Below are 22100 nucleotides of genomic sequence, written 5' to 3'. Positions count from 1 at the left end.
TTTCAAGATTTCGAAATGAGAATTCCCTACTCTGTTGTATAAGGCAGTTTGTTTAGATATCTTAATAGCTCTCTAATGCAAGGGTGGGGGGGAAACATATCTAAATGCAATAAAAGAGGTTATATCTTCAAAGAGTCTTTATAAAATCAATATTTAATCAAATGTTCCTTCCTACAAAAGGACCTAGATATTGCCACTGATGGACAGTAAACCTACACACACAAAACTAAAACAAAAGAAAACACAAAATATAGACTTTTTTTAATTTTACCCTAGCAATTTTATTTATATAACAGGCAGCATTATTCGTTTTTTTGTACATTTTGCATTAGGTTTGCCTTTGTGTTAACAATATTTGTATCAGTTGATGTACCCTGAAAGAAAATATTAAACTCCATAATCATATTCATTCTTTGGTCGACAGTTGAATAGTGACCAAGAATCAAAATTGAATCATGAGATACCAAAAGATTCACACCCCTACTCTTATTGTGTTTTGTAAATGTGAAATTGATGCAGTTTCAAAATCTGTGAGCAATCACTCCCCTGGAAATGCCGGATCACTATGCATCGTCTTCATCAGCAAAGCATCTATTTTTTCACCCGGATGGAACTTGTAAAACCATCTTTTGTCTACAGCCTGCAGGGAGATCATTGCTCAGTGGCAGACTGCTGTTTCAGGAAGAGGGAAAGCAGCATGGTGGGATGCAAAAAGGGAGGAAGCTAGTGGAGGTAGGATCTAAGAAGCAACAAGAAAGGCAGTTAGACATGTGCATGTCTGGCGAATGGGCGTTGAGACAGAGGGCAGGGACTAGATACTTGTGTGTGAGTTTGTTTGCACTATGATTGAGAAGCAGTAGGTGGATTACAGAAGCGCTTCCCACAGAAACACGCTAGCTCCTAAATGCCTCCACACACACAGAGCTTCTCACTCAAACAAAGTAATCTCTTCATCTGATGATTTTTGATATGCTGTTTTTTTCTGCCTCGTTTCACTGCGCCGGGCTCGTCTCAATCTCCAGGTCTGCAGAAAGATCAATGTTGAGAACACATCTTGCTTCGGCAGTGACTGGGCGCTTGTAGCCTGAGATGAAAAAGGTCACTATGAATCTAATTAAGCATGATTTTTCTGTTCCTTGAAAATATGGTTGAACATGAGGGCTCCCAATCCAGTTCCATCCAAAGGATTACTTTAAGTGCAAGAACGAGATGCAGACACACTTCCCAAATCATCCAGCTCTCTGGAATGTATTGCCAATCGGGACATCTCAGATGCAGGGTAACAAATCAAGACAAGCGAGACCATGAGAGATGCTATTAATAGCCACGCATACGTGTGAATGCACATGCACATACTCGCAACGCACATATTAGAGGACAGCCAGAAAAGGAAAAAAAAAAGGGAAGTTTTAAGTATGGTTGAAGGCTTTTTCATCCCTCTCCCCAATCCAATTATGTTGCAGTTCAAACAAATGGAAGTATATGCATGCTTCTCAGCCAGATGCTACAGCAATAGAGATATTAACTCTGAAGATGGGAAGTTTGAGAGGCAATAAGGAACCCAGCAGGGAGTGGATATTGGGGATTAATTTTTCCTCATGTCGGATTCTATACTTCCTACCATCAGCCCATCTTCTTCCCTATTCAGTCTTCGTCTTACGGTGTTATTAAATCCTCATGCCTCTTTCTGAGAGACACTTGGGTCTATGCTTATTTCAACAGGAATGGATCAAGGAAATAAAATAAACTTGAACATCTACATTATTCTAAGGGATTCAAGAAGTATAAGAACATTTAAGTTGGAATGTGATGTAAACCTTGTTCAATTGAGCCTACCACCTCGTGCTGACATGGATACACTGACAAAGTGTAATACTAGCCCACAGACAGCTATAAGGTGTGGTGACTGTGCAACTTCTTCATTGGCTTAAGAACAGTAAATATTGATTTGTTTCAGAGTACTCTGAGCAACTGCTTGCAAGCTAAACAAATACAAAATGTTTGTAGAGATTGGCCACATCAGGCAAGGCTGTGAATTGATATGAAAACAATCCCTACTTTTCTACTTTAATTGAATATATAAAAAGTCTAAATGAGCCAGCTCTCTTGGCCTCTTTCGACCTTCCATCAACATGGTGGGAATTCGCTCTATTGACTTTACTCCTTCGTTTTGTTAAAATATAGCCTCAAAGTTCTACTTGCCTTTAATTCAGTTCTGTTTAGGAGCGCAGCTGTTGGAGATTGGATTGGAAACTTGCCCCAGGGACATTATTTAGATAGAAAACATAGTTGCAATTGACCATTGGAGACCTCAGAACTCTAACAGGCCAAACACACACAGATATCGCAATTTGCAAAGCTGCCAAGGCGTCTGCTCAGCAGCATTATAGAGCATGACCAGATGTGATCTGACAAACGTAAGGGCCAATTCCAGACATTAATGTAAAATGTGATGTCTCTCGCATTGGCACAGAAATATCATGGACTTCACTTTCCCAGGCCCAGATGCTGGCTCAAGTTACTGTGTGTGATATCGTTTGGGCTTGAACAAAATATGTTTTACCTGCAGTGCAGTAATAGGTGCCAGATTAGGATAAATTACATATCATATTTGAAGTAAAAGCCGGCTGCCACAGTTTCAGAGCCAATTAAATCAGATCCTTTTTACTCCCATAAAAAGCAGTGATCTCTACACCAGTGTGCCACTGACTGTTTATCACCGGAGGAGCTTGTGATGTTCGTGTTTCAGAGGCACTGAGCGCACAGTGAAAATATATGCCACCTAAAATATCCTGCCGAGGTCAGACTGTGTTGGGTTTTAAGTTGAAACCACATCTCTGGAAGTATTAACATCACTGTCACCATGATTTTCTTGTGTTGTGATGATGGTGTTATTGAGCATGGTTTGAAGTGTGAGTGGGAAGAATGGACTAGCTTGCAGCCGTTTTTGAAGACCAGCAACAAAAAGGAGAAACAAAACATTTAATTAGTCTTTTTGCTAAGGCTCCTTTTGCAGACAGTTATTTAAAAAGAAACTTCCAGAACACAAAACAGTGGCCTTCCTCCTTTAGCACAGACAGTTTGCTGTCCTCCAAAAATGTTTATACCCTATCACCTGATATCTGTAGCCAATCAGGGAGGAGCTCTGGAATTTCAGCCATTTTAACCCAGGTGGTATCAATCTCTCATTTCAAGCTAATTAGTACCCATTTGCGCAAAATAAGTGAATCAAATGTGCCTTCTAAAAAGTCACAAACAAAACACAACTTACATTATTGACGGTTTATAAACAACTGCGGTGTATTTTCGGAATACACCAACATTTTAATACAATTCAAATTACCCACATACATCCTAAAGGGGAAGAACACTCTTTATTGAAGTCCAAAGCAGGTCACGGAGTTAAAGTCCCACAGCGTTAACATGTGTGGGCAGAAAGACATGAACCAAGTGAAAATTACATTTGTGAGCTGAGATAATAAGATCCATGACAGATGGGAATCCAGAGTTCAAGTGTGAGACACACTGAGATAATAATTTATATCTTTTTTTTATCTTTCAGCCATAATTTATTAGAATGCACATTTATTTATGTATTGTTTAAAAATCATTGCCTGTGTGATGTGGATTGACTCACATGCTGGTGGAAGAAAAATACACTTGTCACTTTTATTACCGCCACTTTGTCACTAATATTTTAAAATGCAGTATTGCTTTGTCTTGTCATGTGTCGTTATGCATTGTGTGTGTTCAAAGACATATTTCCTTTTTGTGCTAATCTATTGGACAATAAAGTATTCTGAATCTAAAATAAAACAACACATTATTATGAATGTATATAATAGTGAAACAGGCAAACATATCCAAGATGGAGAACCACAGCTCAGTACTCATAACACGGTCATAGACTGTCTGTCTACTGAGCTGGAATGTATTCATCTGTCTACCTCAAGTCTTTCTTGCTCCTCAATTTCCCTGCATCTTGCTGGAAGGACTCCAGGATCCAAAATAGTCTCATTTATAAAAATTCTCCGCAACTGTTGGTATTGCTGCTGGAATTTAACCTTCAAATATACTTTTGCCACCAAGGGAGTATTAATGTCTGGGTTTAAGGAGCAACTGAAAATAAACCTGATTGGTCGACATGAATGTGAACTTTTTACATTTGGAAAATAAAGCAATACACTTATATAATCCTTTATTCAGTATATGTGATAATAAAAACACAAACTGTGAGAATGAGGAATGTACATTTGAGCTCCTAATCTCATTGCTCATCATTCTAATGTATTTTTAAAATAAAAAATAAGAATGCAACCAAATTTAAATAATGTCGATGATGTTTAACCCTGTATGAAGTATATCTCAAGGGGGGCTGTTGCTTGCTTAAATCAATTTAACATTTAAAAAAAATAGTTGGAGAATTCATATTTTCTTGTACTTTCTTTGGATCTGTCATATACAGTAGTATGATGGCGATTAACTCTATCAATCAATTACCCAAAGTTAAACCGCATGACAAAGCCTTGGCATCAAAAACTTAAAGAATTTACATAGTTATAATTATTTATCTTTTAGTAAGACTTTAAAATATATTGGATATTCACTTTGTCTTGAGTGTTTATTTAGTAAAATGTGATGATCATATTTTATTTGTTCTTCTTTCATAAAAAAAAAATCAATAACAAGGTTTTGACTTCCCTGTGCGTTAGCTTAGGTTGTACATATTTGAGATATATTAGGCATTTAAAAAAATAAAAACATCACTATGAACAACCGTTATAGGCACTGGCGGACCATATTGCAGCGTTCTTAGTGGTAAACCTGATGACGAGTCATGGATGCATAACATTTAACAGCCATTCAGTCTTTTAAAACCAATGATGTTATTGTATCAAAGGTCAGTTACAGTAAATATGTCAAAGGTCGGATTTTTAATGTGGACAAATCTTGGTCAGTTGAATGGCCCAGAAGAGACCATAAAGCTTGTTTTAGGGTTAGGATTGTGTTATTTTTGTGTAATTTCACTCTCCTGTTTTCACTTGTACAGTAAGTCTGTCTGTATTGGAAACAATTGTGGCAGATAATAGCTTCTGCAGTTCCTTTCCATCTAAACTGTATTTTCCTTTGACTCCCATTTCTCTTTTTTCTCTACACTCTGTTCTCCATTTCTCCTACAGTGTGTACTTCTCGCTTCTCTATTGGGAGCTCCTTCCCACAATGTCTAGTAGCACATCACTTGCAAACCCCCAACTCTTCAAACATGTGCTCATTCTATAAGTTTTCTTCTGACCCTTTGAGCTCATATTAGCATATTTAGTCCCCACAGTTTAAGACAATGAAAGTGTCGGTAGAAAGACATCACCATCTAAACCCTAAACCAATCAAATGTTTAATCCTGTGCCATTCCCAATTAAGTTTAACCACTGATCCTTCCTCAGCTTCCCCGGAGCTGATCCCTCCCCTCGAAAATCTCTCTCGACACCAAAGAATATTACATTTGTGTTTCCCCAGCCACCATTGTATTTCATTATGCCAGGAAAAAATGATAATCAAGGAAAATATATTGTGTGTTATTAATTAACCGTTCACTTGTTATATTAACAGTTACATTACACCTGCGCAAAAGTAAACACAGATTATTTGAACATAAGATGGTTTTGTAAATGTGAAATAAAAGTCTGTCGCACAGATAAGAATGACAGATGTGTTTTATTTATTTTGCATTCCAACACTTCGTTCCTCACTGTGGCTTGAAAACAGTTGCACAAATGACACTTTTTTGACTATGTTTATGCGATTATAGTGTGCCTCCCTTAACTGATACCATTAAACTGCACACGATCAGTCTTAACAGAGGAGAGTTGAACACTTCGTACCGCATACACACTACTCTCATATTCTCACACTCCTCTGTCAGAACAAAAGATGTCACGGCATTCCCCAAAATTGCCAAACGGATGCAGGCAGCGGGGAACACTTTTGTTCACACAAGTACCCATCTTTCACAATAACCACATTTTTTCTCGAGAAGAGTTGCGCAGTGAGAGGAAGATTACTTTTCGGATTCTGATTTGTTTTCGACATTGTGTGTAAGGAGCATTTATACGCTCTCATCGTGAGGCGTTTAGTTGGAAACGGGTCAGTGATGGTGGGAGGTTCACGTTCACCAGTGGGACAGAATCATTGCCGAGTGATGCCCTGCAGCTGACAGCAGTGAACCCACCAGAATCAGTTTCATACACTGACTTGAAATGTGTTTCTACAGTGAAAGGTGTTCCTGTAATGGAGGGGAAAAAGAGACATCCATAGCTCATTGCGGGACAGAGGGGCTGACGGAGAGCTTTTTGTCGAAGGCTGATGCATTCACCCCCGCACCCCCCACATCATGTCATATGGAATGGCGTGAACAGTCAGATTTGTCATTAGATGTGGCAGCAATATTCACACATGGTGTCTCCAGCTGCAGTAATACTTGGTTTGACTGTGACAACATTATGGTATTTCAAGGCCAGTGCGCCCATTGAAAATGAAATACACGGAAAAAGGAAAAAGTCCAGAATAGGCGGCGGCGCAGACAGTGAAGAATGTGAATTCAGTCTTGCTTATCAAGACCATTAAGGTCTATATGATTGTTTTTTAATGCATTCACTTCGACCTTTTTCTCTCTCCATTTACAGTATGCGAACAAAGGGGCTTCTGGTCTTTATCCTTCCCTCGCCCCCCACCCCTCCCCTGTCTGATCACTTCATCCTCCACCCAAACCCATGCTGACTCCTCTGCACTCTTTCCCCCTCCCCGCCTCCCGCTTATGTTTCTCCCTCCCCCTCTCCAGCGTGTCCCCTAGTTTTCTGGTAGCTGTGTCTCTTTGATAATCCAAGACTCTTTGAAGACTCCAATTCCACGCTGCTTGCCTTGGAGCTATTGCACCTACAAAAACAACTGTGTATGTGTGTGTGTGTGCCTGTAGAGAAAGAAGGAGAGAAAAGAGAGAGAGAGAGAGCAGTGGGTAGGATGAGAATGGAAGACATAATGGTGGAGTGGAAAATAAAAACAGTTCCATATGCATTTCCTTTGCAACTGCTCCAGTCTGTATGGTTTTATGCGTGCTGCATACACTGAGAGGTGCACTTCTTCATTGTCATATTTGTTGGTGCAGCTCATTTTTTCTCTGCCTTCAGAGGCAGCAGCTCATTGATTCCTGCATACACGCCCAAAATGCCAGAGCCAGGATGTACTCACACAGATTGTTTCTAAATGGAAAACCAAACTAGGGGAACTTGTGCAAGTTATCAGAGTTGATATGCACATTTTGTAACTAATTATATGGTTAGAATAAGAGAAAATGAGTATAATATTCAATTTCACTCCACAATAGTCAGTCAGTCTGAACACTAGTTTTTACTGTTAAATCTCAGCAATAATTGTTTTCTCTTTTTCTGTCAGACACTGCAGAGAGGCAATTAGAGACAATTAGTTGTCTCTCCTTAAAATGCCACACTGATCAAAATGAGTCATTACTAAAACATTTTTCTCCCACTTGGCTTTGTATTGCTGTCCCTGCGACTCCATCTCTATCCCTCCATTGTTTTAGTCTCAATCTTTAGTCCCTCTTCTTCCATCTCCGTCTCCGGCCCTATACCTTTTTGTCTCTGTCAGACTGCCTCGCTTTGGCAGAGGAGCTTGCCATTGGGATTTAGACGAAATTGAATTGAATTATGAAGGAATTTCTCTGCAGTACGATTGGCATCATTTCCTCCACACAACAGAACATCATTCTCATATCTCTCACTGTGAGGGAATGAAAATAGGCCGTGCACCATTCTTTCTCTCATCCTTTTAAATTGAATTTTTCATATCACAGGGGCACTGAGACATCAGCCGTTTCCTTTAACATGGGCAGAAAACCCATTCCGTAATATCTGAGAGACACATGGCTGTGAGTCAATGGGAAAAGTTTGGCTTCCAGCACACACATGATATACTTCAGCTCAGGATTGATAAACAGGGCCACATAGGTTTCCAGCAGCTTGAAAAGTTGAGTGTATTCCAGTTGAGTATACTATAGCTGTTTGGCTTAACAACCCGGTTGAAAGCACTCCATTGTGCACCCAATGAAATGATTCATACCCTCACAGATTCCATCCTCTCTACCTTCCTCTGTGTGAAACATATATACATTATTTATCTTCTGGAGCTGACTAGTTTACCAGTTTAATTGTATTCCTGTCTTTTTCCCAGTCATTTTTTTCCAGCAAATTGCATCTAAGTTGCTTACTACCCCCATTCATGTGTTTTCTTCAAAGGTATGAAACGTGCGGCTGTTGTAATTTGCATGTTTCAAAGGTCACAGTGACACATCCTTAGCAATACCTCTGTGTAATAAAAAATGCAACAAAAACATTTGGCAACAAACTAGCTGTGACAAATACACAGTTACCCATTGGACTTGAACACAAACATATTTTATTTAAATACAGTGTTGCTATGTTGTTTTCTTTCAGCTTTTGGGAAAATATGATTTTTCTCTTTAAAGCATTGAATAAAGCAAATCTAGATTGCTGAAGGAATTTATTATTTGTAATTGCTCTACACACCAATTTAGCATATTGTTTTATTTATCCCTGGAATATAATAGATAACTGGATTGATTAAACATTGTGAATAATTCAAAATAAATATTGCGATATTTGATTGGATTTGGATATTTCACATGCAGTAAAATATATGGAGATGTAATCAAAGACCTATGGGGTATCAACCACTTAATTTAACATAATCCCTCAGAGATTAGAGGCTTTCTAAAGCTTTTAAGGGAACATACAGTATCATACAACAAACAAAACGATTTTAGTTCCTATATACACATATTATTTCAGTATCTGGAGTGCCCATCAACCAACCAACTGTGAGAACTACTCACAGCAGGCTTAGCTTTTTTGGGAGTGGCTTTTAAAGGAACAGGGCCTTAAAAATTGAGCGTTTCAGACATCATTTGTAATTATTCATTTATTTAACAGGGACAGTGCACATGAATTAACATTTCTGTAAATGTGCCAGAGTTAGCCAAGAGGCTATTTTTCATCCGTAGTGCCTGGACAGATTTTGTAAGTCAACCTAAAACAACAAATGAAAAAAGAATGCAATCATGTTCTTCTGTTAACACAAAAGACAAATATGATCCTGAAAATAAACATAATATGTCCCCTTTAAATATCAGGTTAGATGTTACATGAGGTACTGTAGTATTCAAATGAAGGTACCTTGTCAAAGAACCACTAGAGTACTATTCTACAATAATAAAATCCTTGTTTGAGTTGTTTCTATAAAATATGCTGGAAGATTATTATTATTATTATTATATGTTACATCCTGCTTCCAGTGCACTTTATGGATTGTAGTCTGACCAAATGTAACAACCATTAAGCCGCCACTTGCAGCATGCCATGGAACCAGTTCTACAAGGTAGTTAGAGTACCTACAATGCTAACGCTTGATCACCAAATGTTCACATACAGATCAGTCAAACGTAAACTTGGACGCAGGAGAGTCATTCACTAAAGCGAACTCACCTGCAACTCTTTTGGAAATCTGCTCGAAAGAAGTGGCGATGGAAAAGCTTTCCCATCTGCATGAGCACCAGCATCCTGTTCACTGGCAGTCAGCGAGGCTTGGCCGGATGACAGGGGACCTGACATGGGAGTGGTGTCAGGTAGCTCCCGGGTATTCACAGTGGACTTGATGCTATGGGAGAGAACAACAGCAGAGGGGTCTGCTGTCCTATCAGGGATCAGTGGTGCAAATCAGCAATGGCATTATTGATGCTCCATAGTCACCAAAATGCTATCCTGGTGCCTTAGCCACAGCCATTGGCCTCAGGAAGCCCTTTCTATTCCTTCATTCAAGGCTGCAGGCAAATCAACTAGTTTTCTTATTTCAAATCCAATCTTTAGGACAGACTTTCCAGACTGTTATTTGCGAGTGATTAGATATAACCATTAACAATAACCCATCTGCGTCAGTTGCTGTGGAAACGATATAGGCAAGGGGTACATTTGCAAACTGGTGATGCATTTTTTTTCCGCAATACAGACACATAACAGCAAGCTGGAGGCTGGGTGAATAATGGAGACGTATCCCCTCACTCTTCACACCATAGCAATATCTAGGCTCGGTGCAGAAGTCTTCCATCATACCAGACAATATTAGCGACAGAGGTGCTTGATATATGTTTTTTCGCAGCAGTAGCAAACCAGCTAACAGGCCTACTAGCTCTCCGAAAGGGAAGTCACTGTTGTGTGTCAAATTGCAGATGGTAAAGGGAATTTAAACCATCAATAAATGCTGTTTGAATCAGATTAAATACATTAAATAATTAAGTTTGATGAATCAGATATGAGCTTCCAGTCTCGATTATTACTTAAAAGTAATTTAGCCATAAGTTCATGATTAAACTCAAAAATATCTTCCCTTAGAAAATGTCACTTGTTTAAGCTAAGTTTTATGTCACCTTCTGTTTTGGTATTCCGCTGCTTTAATATATAATAAGAAGTTGTCTTTGAAGTTGTAAAATTCACCAATAACTGACGTGTAGTCCTTAAAATTAACCTTACTAAATGTATATGCAAATTGGAGGATGAAAGGGAAAGAAGGCGTAGTGCTTATGAAGTCAAATGTCTTTTCTTGTAAAGGTTTGTACATATTTCTTCAATAGTTATGGTAATTAACATTGAGGACCCTCAGCTTACATAACAGATAGAAATACAAGCACATCAAACGGCTTTGAATGTACCTTTTTCTCCTTGATGTGACAAGGCTTTTTAATATGACATTTAAACATTTTTGCAGAGCAATATTTATGCCATTACATTGTCCACATACAGTCAAGTTCTAGTGCAAACATGTTAATGATAAGTAATAAAAATGATTCATTTTGATGGCTCCTTAAAAATAAATAAACCGAAATAAAAACAACAAACAAAGCTGAAAAATTGAAACAATTGCAAGTATGCAATTTCAAATGGAAATACCTCAAAGTAACAAATAAATCACGTATATATTTAAACTTTTTTTTAAATTAATTAATAAAAAAACACACCTTTTGAAAAAATATGTTTAAATGGCAATTACAAATATGTTTCAATCTGGTGTGTCAGATGCTGGTGTTGAAATTGCTCATGAACTTGATTCATATGGTAAACATCGTCATAAAAAGTTTATTAGCAGGTGATGAACCTATTATCTTTCCTAAATACTTCGGTTGAGGTTTCAATATGTTGGAAAATGAAGGCTCATGTTACCATTCAGTATAGAGTAGATGTACGGTGCAGTACGCTCTTTGTCTCAACATTATGTTTAAGACATTAAAGCCATGTAGTTTCAGCTCAAGGGTAATGAGGTAGTTTGAGTGAACATAAATATAAGACCTATGTCACTGAATAACTTGAAGGAAAAATTGGTGGACAAACAGCAGTTGCCATTTATACTTTTTGCCGGCAACCAGCAACGTTTTCATCACTCTTTCGACTCCAGCTTTGTGAAAATGTGGCATGTACAGTTGGTCAAGTGTTTGTTTGCACATGTTCTACTTTTATGTAGTGGAGGGCAGCTGAAAAAGGTAGAATTCCGTTTTGTACATAATGAAACACTGTACTTGATCACTTTTCATTTTACACTTGACCATAAAATACCCTTGATACATCATGCAAAGTGTAATGAATTGCAGAAATAACTACATTTGTGTGTAACTAGCGGATTCCCTTTCTGGTTTCTTGGCATAAGAGTGTATCGGTGGAACTTTTCGGCTGTGTCCGTGTGTAGCTTGGAGTCATTCCGAGGCAGTAGGTTGTATATAATATGTCTTGCAGTCTGACAGAAAAAAAAAAGTGTCTCCGAAGGGCTACAGGAGCTCCAGGAAGGGATTGGACGAGTGCTGTTTATTGCTACTTTAAAATGTGCCTTGGTTCCCTTGTAAAGTCTGAATCCTACTCTATCATTTCATCTGCATTGGGATTGTAATATTAGGCGTATAAATGAGGCCATTTTAGCCCAATCTAGGGGGTTGTGAATTCAGATGTCATCGTAAATGTCCCCTCTTTTTCATTCTCAGCCCCACAGCTTCTTACTCCTACCACAATGCCCAAACAATCCCCTTCTCCCAGAATCTAATCCTTCTGCTTGTCCCCTCCAGCCAAAGCGCCGTCCGTGTCTGCCTGACCAACTCCCCTCTCCTGCCCAGCCCCCTCTTCCATCCTTCCGTCTTGCCATCCCAGCAGCCCCCCAAGGCCTGGCAAAGGATTTGTGCTCTGACTAAAAGGAGGAATCTATTTCCCATCTCTGCAGCCTTAGCTAGTTATCATAGGGAACATGCTGACTCTCTGGAGTGATGGCTCGAGGAGAGGTTTAAGCAAGAATCCATATTTAAACAACTGAATGCCCCCCTAACATTTAAACAGTCATGGAGCCTCAGCGACCTCCAATCATATTTCAAGCACGCATCATTGATGTATATCATGTCTGGTCCAGCCTCACGAATCAATAGCAATTGTATTGAAGTACTGCAGAAACAATGGTTAAAAGACTAACTGGTGTTATGGAAGAGTTCTTTATTGAGACTTCCTAAATATGGTCTGTTTTCACACTGGTGATGTATATTAGATCAAAGAATGTACTTTTCTTTCTTTATGGGTTATGATAAACTGCATGTTGGATGCACCAATCAACAAGCATTTTGAAAAAGGCCCTATTATGCTTCATGGGGTTTTCCCTTTCCATGTGTTATAGGTTTGTGTGCATGTAAATGGTCTGCAAAGGCTCAAATCCCAACGTTCCTTCGAGATGGAGTATCTTTTTTTTTACCATTTGTGCATCAAGAATACAAATCACTATACCATAACAAAGTCTTTAGGATTTTAGAATATTAGATTAGATTAGATATTATTTAATGATCCAAAATTGGTAGAAAACACATCACTGGAGCATGTTGGTAAAGTATTGCACATGAGTTAAAAAAAAAAAAAAGAAATAAGAAAAGAAACACAACCCTAACCCTAATAGTAAATACAGAATAAGTTATTACAATATAATAGACCAATTTAAACTATAATATCAAATATAAACATAGGATACATTATAAAAGTGTGCAACATTTTGTTATAAACATTAGTAGATTTTCATTCAATAACAGGAAAGACCAATTTCTTACTGTATACCGTGATATACTATATTGATATAGCAATGTAGCAGCACTGCTGGAGGGAGAATAAAATGGTTCACCCCACAATTCAAATAATCACTATTTAGATGAATGGCCGAGAGCTACATCTGCCAAGTGAGAAAAAAAAGTGACGGTTGGATATGATTGGGGGATGAACAGGTTTCTGGAAACATTTTGAAGCCTGCTAAAGGTATTAAGGACACAGTGTTGATAGCACTTACCTAAGCTCTAAAAGCATTTCTCAGTATCAGGTGTGCGTGGACTAAAAGGCTGATGGTTCGAATGATTTCTGGCATGGATTTGTTTGCCAGAAAAGCGGTCGAATGGTAGAAAGCAAAGACCCGCGGTATTGATCTGGGCTGACTCGTGCAGCAGAGGCAGCCCTGTTCTGCTGTATCAGTGCTTTCCTGACTTTTACGAGAGGCGCTCATGTGTGGGGGTGGGGGCGGGCGCGGGCGCGGGGGATGGGTGGGCTGGGGGAAGAGTGTGATTGCACATGCACCGTAAGGAGTCATCTTTCTGTTTTGGACTGGTGGAAAGTAGAGCCATTAGTAAACTGATCTTCGGAAGAGGAAATGTAATGGTCTCCTAACTGTATTTACAAGCCATTCAATTTGATAAAGGGTGTGATGTTGAATGATTAATTTTGTTGCCACTCGGCTCCTCTTCACAGTATCAAATTCAGTGTTTCATCAGTATTTTTATTTATTCTTTCATCAAATCGAACAGTGAAGGCAGATCTGATGATTTATTTTGATGCTGCTAAAATAGTTACTGTAACTGTGTTTCCAAAACTGTTTTGCTCTTTTTTGTTAGCATTATTTAGATCTTCTTGGGATTCCCTTTTCACTGCGAAATATCGTCTAGCTTTCCATTTGGTTAGACATCAAAAGATGTGGAGATATTTAAATATTGAGATAGGAAGTCGCTCACTGGGGCTAATGAAAAGTGAACCAATAATTGTCAGCAGAATTCATTTGTCAGAGGAAGATTTGGAAAATAAACTTTTGTCTGACAAATAAGGTTAAAGGTGGGGTAGGTAAGTTTGAGAAACCGGCTCAAGATCGCTAGAATTTGAAAATACACAACCGGAGAAAATCTGCCACTTCCTTATAGAGCCCCTCCTCCAACACACACATGACCAATGAGGGCACGAGATAAGTTTGTGCACAGATGGAAGGCTGACAGGCAGGTAGCTGGCCAGCTCCATTATGATTGCTCACCCGCTTATATATGTCCCGCCCCTTAGCATACCACACAATGTGTTGGAGCCCTAGCCAATAGAAGCAAGAGTGGTACGTTGTGATGTCACTATGCTGCAGGTCTCCCTTGAAAAAGAGATCAATGATCTCAATGGGACCTACCTGGTTAAATAAAGGTTTGAAATGAAATGAAATGCGGAAGTAAACGAAAGAGGCTAATGGAGGAGTTTCAGACAGTGGGGGAGTATATGGGAGATACACTCCCTCTTAAGGGCCTTTGGGATTTGAGCCTTTTCAGACCATTACATGCACAAAAAACAATTTAACAGACTAGAGGAAAGGGAAAACCCCAACAGGCATAATTGGTCCCCTTTAAAGTTCTTCCTCTGTTCATATATTTCCACCTTATATAGACTGCATAATAGTAACAGTGCAAAAGGGCTGCTTAATGTTTTAGGAGTGTTCAATATTTAATGCTATTTTCTGACTTTTGAAGAGTGAACTTTATAAGGCCAGCACAATTCAGACAGTATTCTGATCATTGGTGGATTTTAGAGGTGCAACTTCTACTGTACTGTACCACCTGCTGGGTGTCTACATGGAAGCCCTCAGAAAAAAAGGAAAAAGTGTTGTTGAAAAATACTTTCCCTTTTGTTGAAGATGTTAAATTATTGTCCCTTTTTTTCATTTTTTCTTAGCATACCCATCGACGAGTGACCTTCTCCACCACCAACCCTGTGCAGGACCTGCAGGACGCCTCTCAGCACAGCTACTATGACAGCGGCTTGGAGGAATCGGAGACTCCCAGCAGCAAGTCGTCGTCTGGTCCCCGCATCGGACCCCTGACCCTGCCCGAGGATCACTATGAGAGAACCACTCCAGATGGCAGCATCGGAGAGACCGAGCACCCTGAAAACGGTACCTTGACAATCCCTTCCACTCTGTCGTGTGCCCCATGAATATGCATTTGCATGTAAATGACTCTAATAAGCTCTTTTTGTGTGTTGGTGATGGGGAGGCATTTGTGGAAGATTTGTTGTGGTTTTTCCAGTGGAAATGTTGTGACTTGCTGTGTTTGCCGATGACTGTGAAGATGTTATTGGTTTTTAAGCAGATCTATGTGGGAGGATGTGTGTGCATATAGAGAGGGGGGGGGGGGGGGATCAAGGCTGGAGTTAGCAGTGTCTCCATCCTCCTCATCAGCAGGTCCTCTGTCAGACATCCTTAATGACCCTCTCTCACAAGTGTGCTAATTAAAAAGCCCAACTAATGGAGCATTTGCCCTCTAAATAAATCTGAACCATGGCATCTGTGCAGACAACACTGTATTTACTCGCAGCGTTTCCTTCCCGCAAGTTACAACGCAGCTTAGGTGTGCATAATTCCTAAGGACTGCAATCAATCCACAGGCTGAGCAGCGATGGTCTCAGCATAGGTCCATATAAAAAGAAAAAATAGCCAAAGCTGTAACTGCTATTCTGTGAACTGTGCATCATAATAATAATGTTGCCGCCTTAAGCTGCCAAACATAATCCATTACCTGTCTTGTAACATACTATGATAAGTGATTCACATGGTGCATTTCCACTCATTATAGTGTTTTGCATTGCACTGCTCTCTTAGCCGCTCTTACGGTGGATGTTCGCCACTCACAATAACAAATCACCTTGCTTCGTATGTTTTTATATAACTATTTGCTGTGTTAATGTATGGTTCTATATCAAGATATGGTTATCGTTTCATGCTAATGTATAAGGATTTATTTGTACTGCCCCCATACAAAGTGAGACATGGTGGCGCTGTTGATCAGCATTGACAGTCAGTTTGTCACAGTGTCAGAGCAAAATATACCTTTTGTCTACGGGACTGGCTCTGAGTGTGGAATATATATATATATCTATATTTTTTTTTAACGAGGGAAAGAAACAGTTTCAACCTCAAGCGCTCTCAGTTGCAAAACAGCAGGATCAAAGGCTAAAAAGTGTCACCGTCACACCATAACAGCAGATGACAAACTTCTATTATTAGCATGGTAGCTTGCGTTGTGATGCATCGCCAGACAACTGTGTTGGCTCTCATTAGCTAGTTTATTCATCTGTATTGCAAATGTTTATTGTTTATTTATTTATGTGAATTAGTGACACCATTATTCGAGGGTATAGGGAGGGGGTGGTGGATGTGCAGTGGAGGATGAATCCAGCCAATACTGCAGTTCCCTCAGGCCCTATAGAGGTCAGAGATTGCTTAACATCCCATTTAATAGATAGATAGATAGATAGATCGTACTTTATTGATCCCAAATTGGGAAATTGTTTTTGTTACAGCAGCATAAAAGGCATTTTACAATAAAACAAAATATACAAGAATAGAAATAAAATAAAATAAAATATAAAATAAAATATAAAATATACATGTCAAAATACAAAATAGAAAATATACATACAGATATTATATATATATATATATATATACAAATATATATATATTCAAAATATATGGAATTATGGAGTATTAAATATGAAACAGATTATGTGTGAGTAAAATATACAAGGTGGTTTTATTTCTCGAGAAACTATGGAGCAGAGAGTTCTCTTCCAGCCAGAGGTGATTTATTGTACAGTGTTATTGCAGTGGGCAGGAATGTTTTCCAGTATCTGTCCTTGTGACAGGGGAGCTGCAGCATTCTGTTGGAGAAGGAGCTCCGTTGACTGTCCAGCTGCAGGTGGAGAGGATGGGTGGGGTTAATAGATAGATGTAATCACCCTATATACAGTATACAGGCTTGGTGTTTACAGGGCAACAGTTAACCATTTCCATTTGCTCTTTGCACTTAGAAGATGTAATATATGCATTTTCTTTCCTTTTTTTCTCTTTTCTTTTTTTTGTTGTAACTGATTATTGTGTTTCTCCCATCTGCGGAAAACAGCTTTTGTCAGATAGGGCGGTCTTTGTTGTCAGCAGCAGGAGAGCAAGATTGTGAGTGGAGATGGAGCAGTTAAAGAATGAAAGGATGGCACAAGATGGTGGAGATGTTAGATTGTGACAGGGAGCGGGGACTTAGAGTCTCTGACGAGGAAGCAAAGCCCATAGGATGAGCACATAGGACAGGGAGATGCAAAGATGAACGGCTCACCGAGGATAGACCTAATTAAAATGTGATTCCCACTTCAGGGAGATAACTTAGAGCTGACATAAAATGAAGGATTAGACAGAAAAATCAAACAAGACTGAGGAATTTCTCCCCAGCTTCCACCTGAATTGTGACGTGAAATCCTTTTTTTTGTTGCATTTGAGTGACAGAGTGACAGGTTGTACTGGTGCAGAGCTTTATTCATTGCAGGAGTGATGAGTGACAGGCAAAAAATGGGGAGGTGAGCATGATGTGTCACTCCATTTAAGTTGGATAAAAACGCAATATATGAACTCCAGACTGTCAGACTTTGCATCACTGGGCCCCAGAAATATCGACATGGATGTGTTTTGTATAACAAGTTGAACTTTGACAGTGGAGAATCTACATTGTGAGAGAGTGTCAGTGGTCTACAGCAGAGAATGATGTGGTTCATGTTCTATTTTAGATTCACATTTGGAAAAGTGATGGTGTCAGGTCAGACCTTTACTGACATTAGCCTGCACTTGGTGGGTATTCCAGTGTGAAGCGATCTAAGGCCATGCAACATCTTTATTAAATGCTCGTCCCTTTCAGGATATATATTCCAAAGATAGGTCAATAGCGAATAATACATGATTGTTATGAGTTGGTTTGCATTAGTTGGTCAATGTTGTGTTAAATCTTCTATCTATTACCACCTTAACTCCTTGAAATGAAATATGTTTGGGGTGCAGGTGGATAGTGACGACATAAAAAGCATAGTTAGGCTTAAATGCACTCAAACAGACTGTGAACCGATTGGCTAAATCACCTTCAGTGATGCATTGTGACATCATTAAACACGATTGTTAATCAGGTGGCAACGACCGTGATTGAAACCTGAACAGGAATTGCCTTATTGCATTCTCCCGAATAGGCAGCAGGGGAGAAGAATGTATACTGTAGAAGTCTATGACAAATTGCGTAAACATTTTAGCTTATTTATTTCCTCCGCAGACATTGTTTTGGTCTTAATTGCTAAATTCCAGTCTTCTTCTATACATCATGATGTTCATTTTGTAAATGATGTACCCATTTAGAGTAGAATATACGATAGCATATCCACATTTGGGGGCCCTCTCAACCTCAACAGCGGTTCCTGCTAGCCGTGCGTAATGCAGCCTTCAGAGGCTTCCGCTCAGCCCTTTCAGATTGAGCAATCGGATCTCAATTAGGTCTCAATGTGGACACTGGAGACACATATTAATACCAGGTGTAAATGCAATCAGGTTCAATCATATCAGGAGACAATCTGGATATGAGAGGAATGTTAATGCAAGGTGTAAGGGAAGTCTAAGTGTGCTGCCTTTTGAAGAGTCGTGCAGACTAAAGTAATACGACCTTGGTTCATTGGGCTGGGTGGCAGAGAGGAAGGAGAGTGTGTGGTCCGTAATAGTCTCTGGTTCACTAGAGTAGACAGCAACATATTCCCTCATGGCTCTTGGCGTTGGAATTAAGAGTAGATTCAAACTACAGTAATATCATTTCTGATATATGACATGTATGCTGCCCGATCTGCAGCAATTCATTTCTGGAGTTCCTTTTTTTCCTATGCCTGAGCAGCTGCTTCCTCCTCCCATTTATTTTCTAATTCTTGCCTCCGAGCTGTGTTAGAGTGCACTGCATTTCATTTCCCCGTGTGTATTTTCCACTCTTATGTTCATGCATGTGGAGTGCACATCATTCACTCCGTTGGTTAATCTCGGCAAAATTGTTTATCCATCGGTGTGTCTGTGTGTTCGCACCTGCATGCATGAGCGTATTTGTTTGCATTGGAGATTGTGCATCACACCTTGCATCTCTAAATCAGTTTGATTGCTGTGCCATTTTACTTTATCCGACTCTCACCATAATCACTTAGCCCTTTAATTCTTCTTAAATTGATTGCTTCAGACAAAATGGAAACTGCTTATCTTGTATGTCTGGTTGCTTTCAAGATACATGATTTGTCCTCCACAATGAAATCAAAGGAAGACAGAGGAATGGTTTCTGTATGTCAAATCTGTCCGTCCATCTATCTCCTACGCTGCTGATCAGAGTGGTGGAATCAAAGAGATTGAAGGTGCTCGGAAATATGGACAACATATTTGATCAAGATATAAGGAATTTCATATCTTCACCAGGATATATAGCATGAAACATTAACTTTCCAAGTGAAACCTTAGAGAAGAATACATTGACATTCTAGCCATACTATGTTTTCATGCATGCACACATAGTAATGAGATTAAGACAATAGTTTGATTGAACTAAACTGGCATTTACCCATAAGCATAATTATGTGGTGTGGTTATTTTAGCCATAACCAAAAATATTCCCTTAATTCTCACTATGAATATCAGATTCTCTGAGAAATTTGAGTAATGTTGGCCCAATATAGGATTTAGTCACAATATCATTCGGTTGAAAAACGCTTAAATTATGATATTGAATTATTGCCCAGCTGTTGTTTTTATTTGTAATGTTTTGGAGCAGAGCAGGGTTGACCCAAAGGCAGGACAACAAGTATTGAACAACAAAAATACCTTTAATTCCAGGTTTTAACAGGCAAATCAGGGCAAGTCAAAACACAAAATAACAAAGCTCTCCAACACAAGAAACAAGACACAGCTGGGGAGAGAAGAAAAAACACCAAGGCACCAGGTGAACACAATCAGATAATCAAACAGGAGGGAAAACACAGAGACAGGAAGTTAAAACAGACATAACTCAGGGGGTGAAGGCTTTTCAAAATAAAACAGGAAACTGGTGTGACAGAGCATGACACTATTACTGATTGATTAACGCAAATAATTTGAATCCACAAAAAAGGAAAAATGTCAAAAACCAAAAAACAACTTTTGTTATCTTCAGTCTTTGAGCTGACTTTTTTATAATACCAAAAAAACAAACAGTTGACAGTTTCTTTTATCTCATCGACGCGAGCTATTAAGTGTATTCTGAGCCCCAGTGCAAAATTGGAGTCCCTGAACAGAAATGATTTAACCTCCTGTTGCCCAGGAACCCTGGACATGAGTCATCTGGGGCCCGTTACAGGCCCCCTTCTCTTCTTGGGACACAGGTTTGACTGGCAATCCCGTCATGTCCTGTCCAACCCAGACAATAATCACTCTTCCGGGGATCGGTGGTCAGGCGTCTTGGCTGTGATATGAGGGCTAGCACCAATAGGACACAGGTAGAGTGAAGACTGGTCCCAGCATGCAGGCACACACACACGAGCACACACACCCAATTGACCACAGATGGAGGAATTTAGATGTGGCCGCTTGCCCAGCGTGAGGTCTCCCCGTGTCTTCCTCTGTGCGGACCCGCTGCCATATGGGCGATTGAGCAGGGTGAGATAAAATGGAATAAATGGCATTTGCATGATAATGAGGTGCTTTAGTGATGCTGTCTGATTTCTCCCCGCCTTAGATCTCTCGGATGATGCTTGTAGCGTCGAATATATTTGTTCCTTTTGAACTCCTGTCAGGGATTTTCCTCTGCTTTCATTGCTTGCCATATCAGTATCATACAGGGGGTGCCACCGTTTTAGCCATTACTTATTTTCATAAGCTCCCTGTGGATATCTGGTTAGTGGCTTGTTTGTGCACAAAGCATGAGAAATATTTAAAACAAAGAAAGATGTGGAAGAAGACGTTGAGCAGACAGAGACGGAGACTGGCAGCCTGATGGGGCTTGTTTGTCCTATGAGTGCCATATTGGGCTCCTGCCCGGGTGCCAGTATTAAGTGCTGATGCAGGGGTGTGGGTTTCCTCAGACAGATGCCATTGAGCCTTGTCAGAGTCCCTGCCTGTTAGCACTCCTGAGTAGAGTAGCCTGTACCAGTGCATTAGCTTATGCCAGCCACTGTTGGAAGTAGCACCACCAGAGCAGGGACAGGTCATGGGACTGGCACTTTTGTGGAAGCTTCTGAGGAAAAAAAGTCCTTACAAGTGCTCCCCTGAGGCAAGTTGTCATGAGTAATACGCTTATAATCCCAAGCTCATCCTTGCACACGCATTATGTTCTGCTCACATCATCTGCAGCTGTTTGTTACCCCCTGATTGTTTGTAATTTTATTTCTGAGCAAAGAGGTCACTGGAAGAGCCTAACTGGAGCAGAAGTAAACTCTCCAACCTGCATTAGGCGCTGACACGATGGACAATGGTTAACTATGGCCCTTTTTACAAATGAGTTCATGGGAGAATGCAGCTGAATCCAAAATGGAACAGATTATGTGTCAACACGTCACAGTTTTGAATATGTCCACGATATCCCTTCGCCCAATTTGATATTGAAAATGTGCTTCCGCTTGTGTGATCGCTCACAATGAGACACTCCACAAACGTTGGCCACAGCACACATTGCAGTGTTTGTCAAATGACTGCAGACAGGCTGGACCTTTGAAAAAGTCCATGTTAGAGGAAGGACATGGTATCACAGCGCAGATCATTAACTGAAGCAAAGTGTGTAATTGGCTTGGTAACTTTCAGAGTGAACTGACATATAATTTGGTGGCGGAGATCACAGCCGCATGAGAAATCTAGAT

At 39.7% G+C, this 22100-nt stretch overlaps 1 protein-coding gene across 1 annotated transcript in view; it reads left to right on the top strand.

Annotated features, from left to right (window-relative positions):
* pcdh1a (protocadherin 1a) overlaps window positions 1-22100 on the top strand; it is a 92501-nt gene that overhangs the window by 57255 nt on the left and 13146 nt on the right. Inside the window, exon 4 of the mRNA XM_034113814.1 lies at window positions 15117-15336. Within this exon, the coding sequence (XP_033969705.1) occupies window positions 15117-15336 (220 nt within the window). The remainder of the gene's footprint in view (window positions 1-15116; window positions 15337-22100) is intronic.

Source organism: Trematomus bernacchii, unplaced genomic scaffold (assembly GCF_902827165.1).
Source record: "Trematomus bernacchii unplaced genomic scaffold, fTreBer1.1, whole genome shotgun sequence".
NCBI classification, from domain to species: Eukaryota; Metazoa; Chordata; class Actinopteri; order Perciformes; family Nototheniidae; genus Trematomus; species Trematomus bernacchii.
Note: the sequence above shows the minus strand (reverse complement) of the source record. Positions and strands in the feature narration are given on the sequence as shown.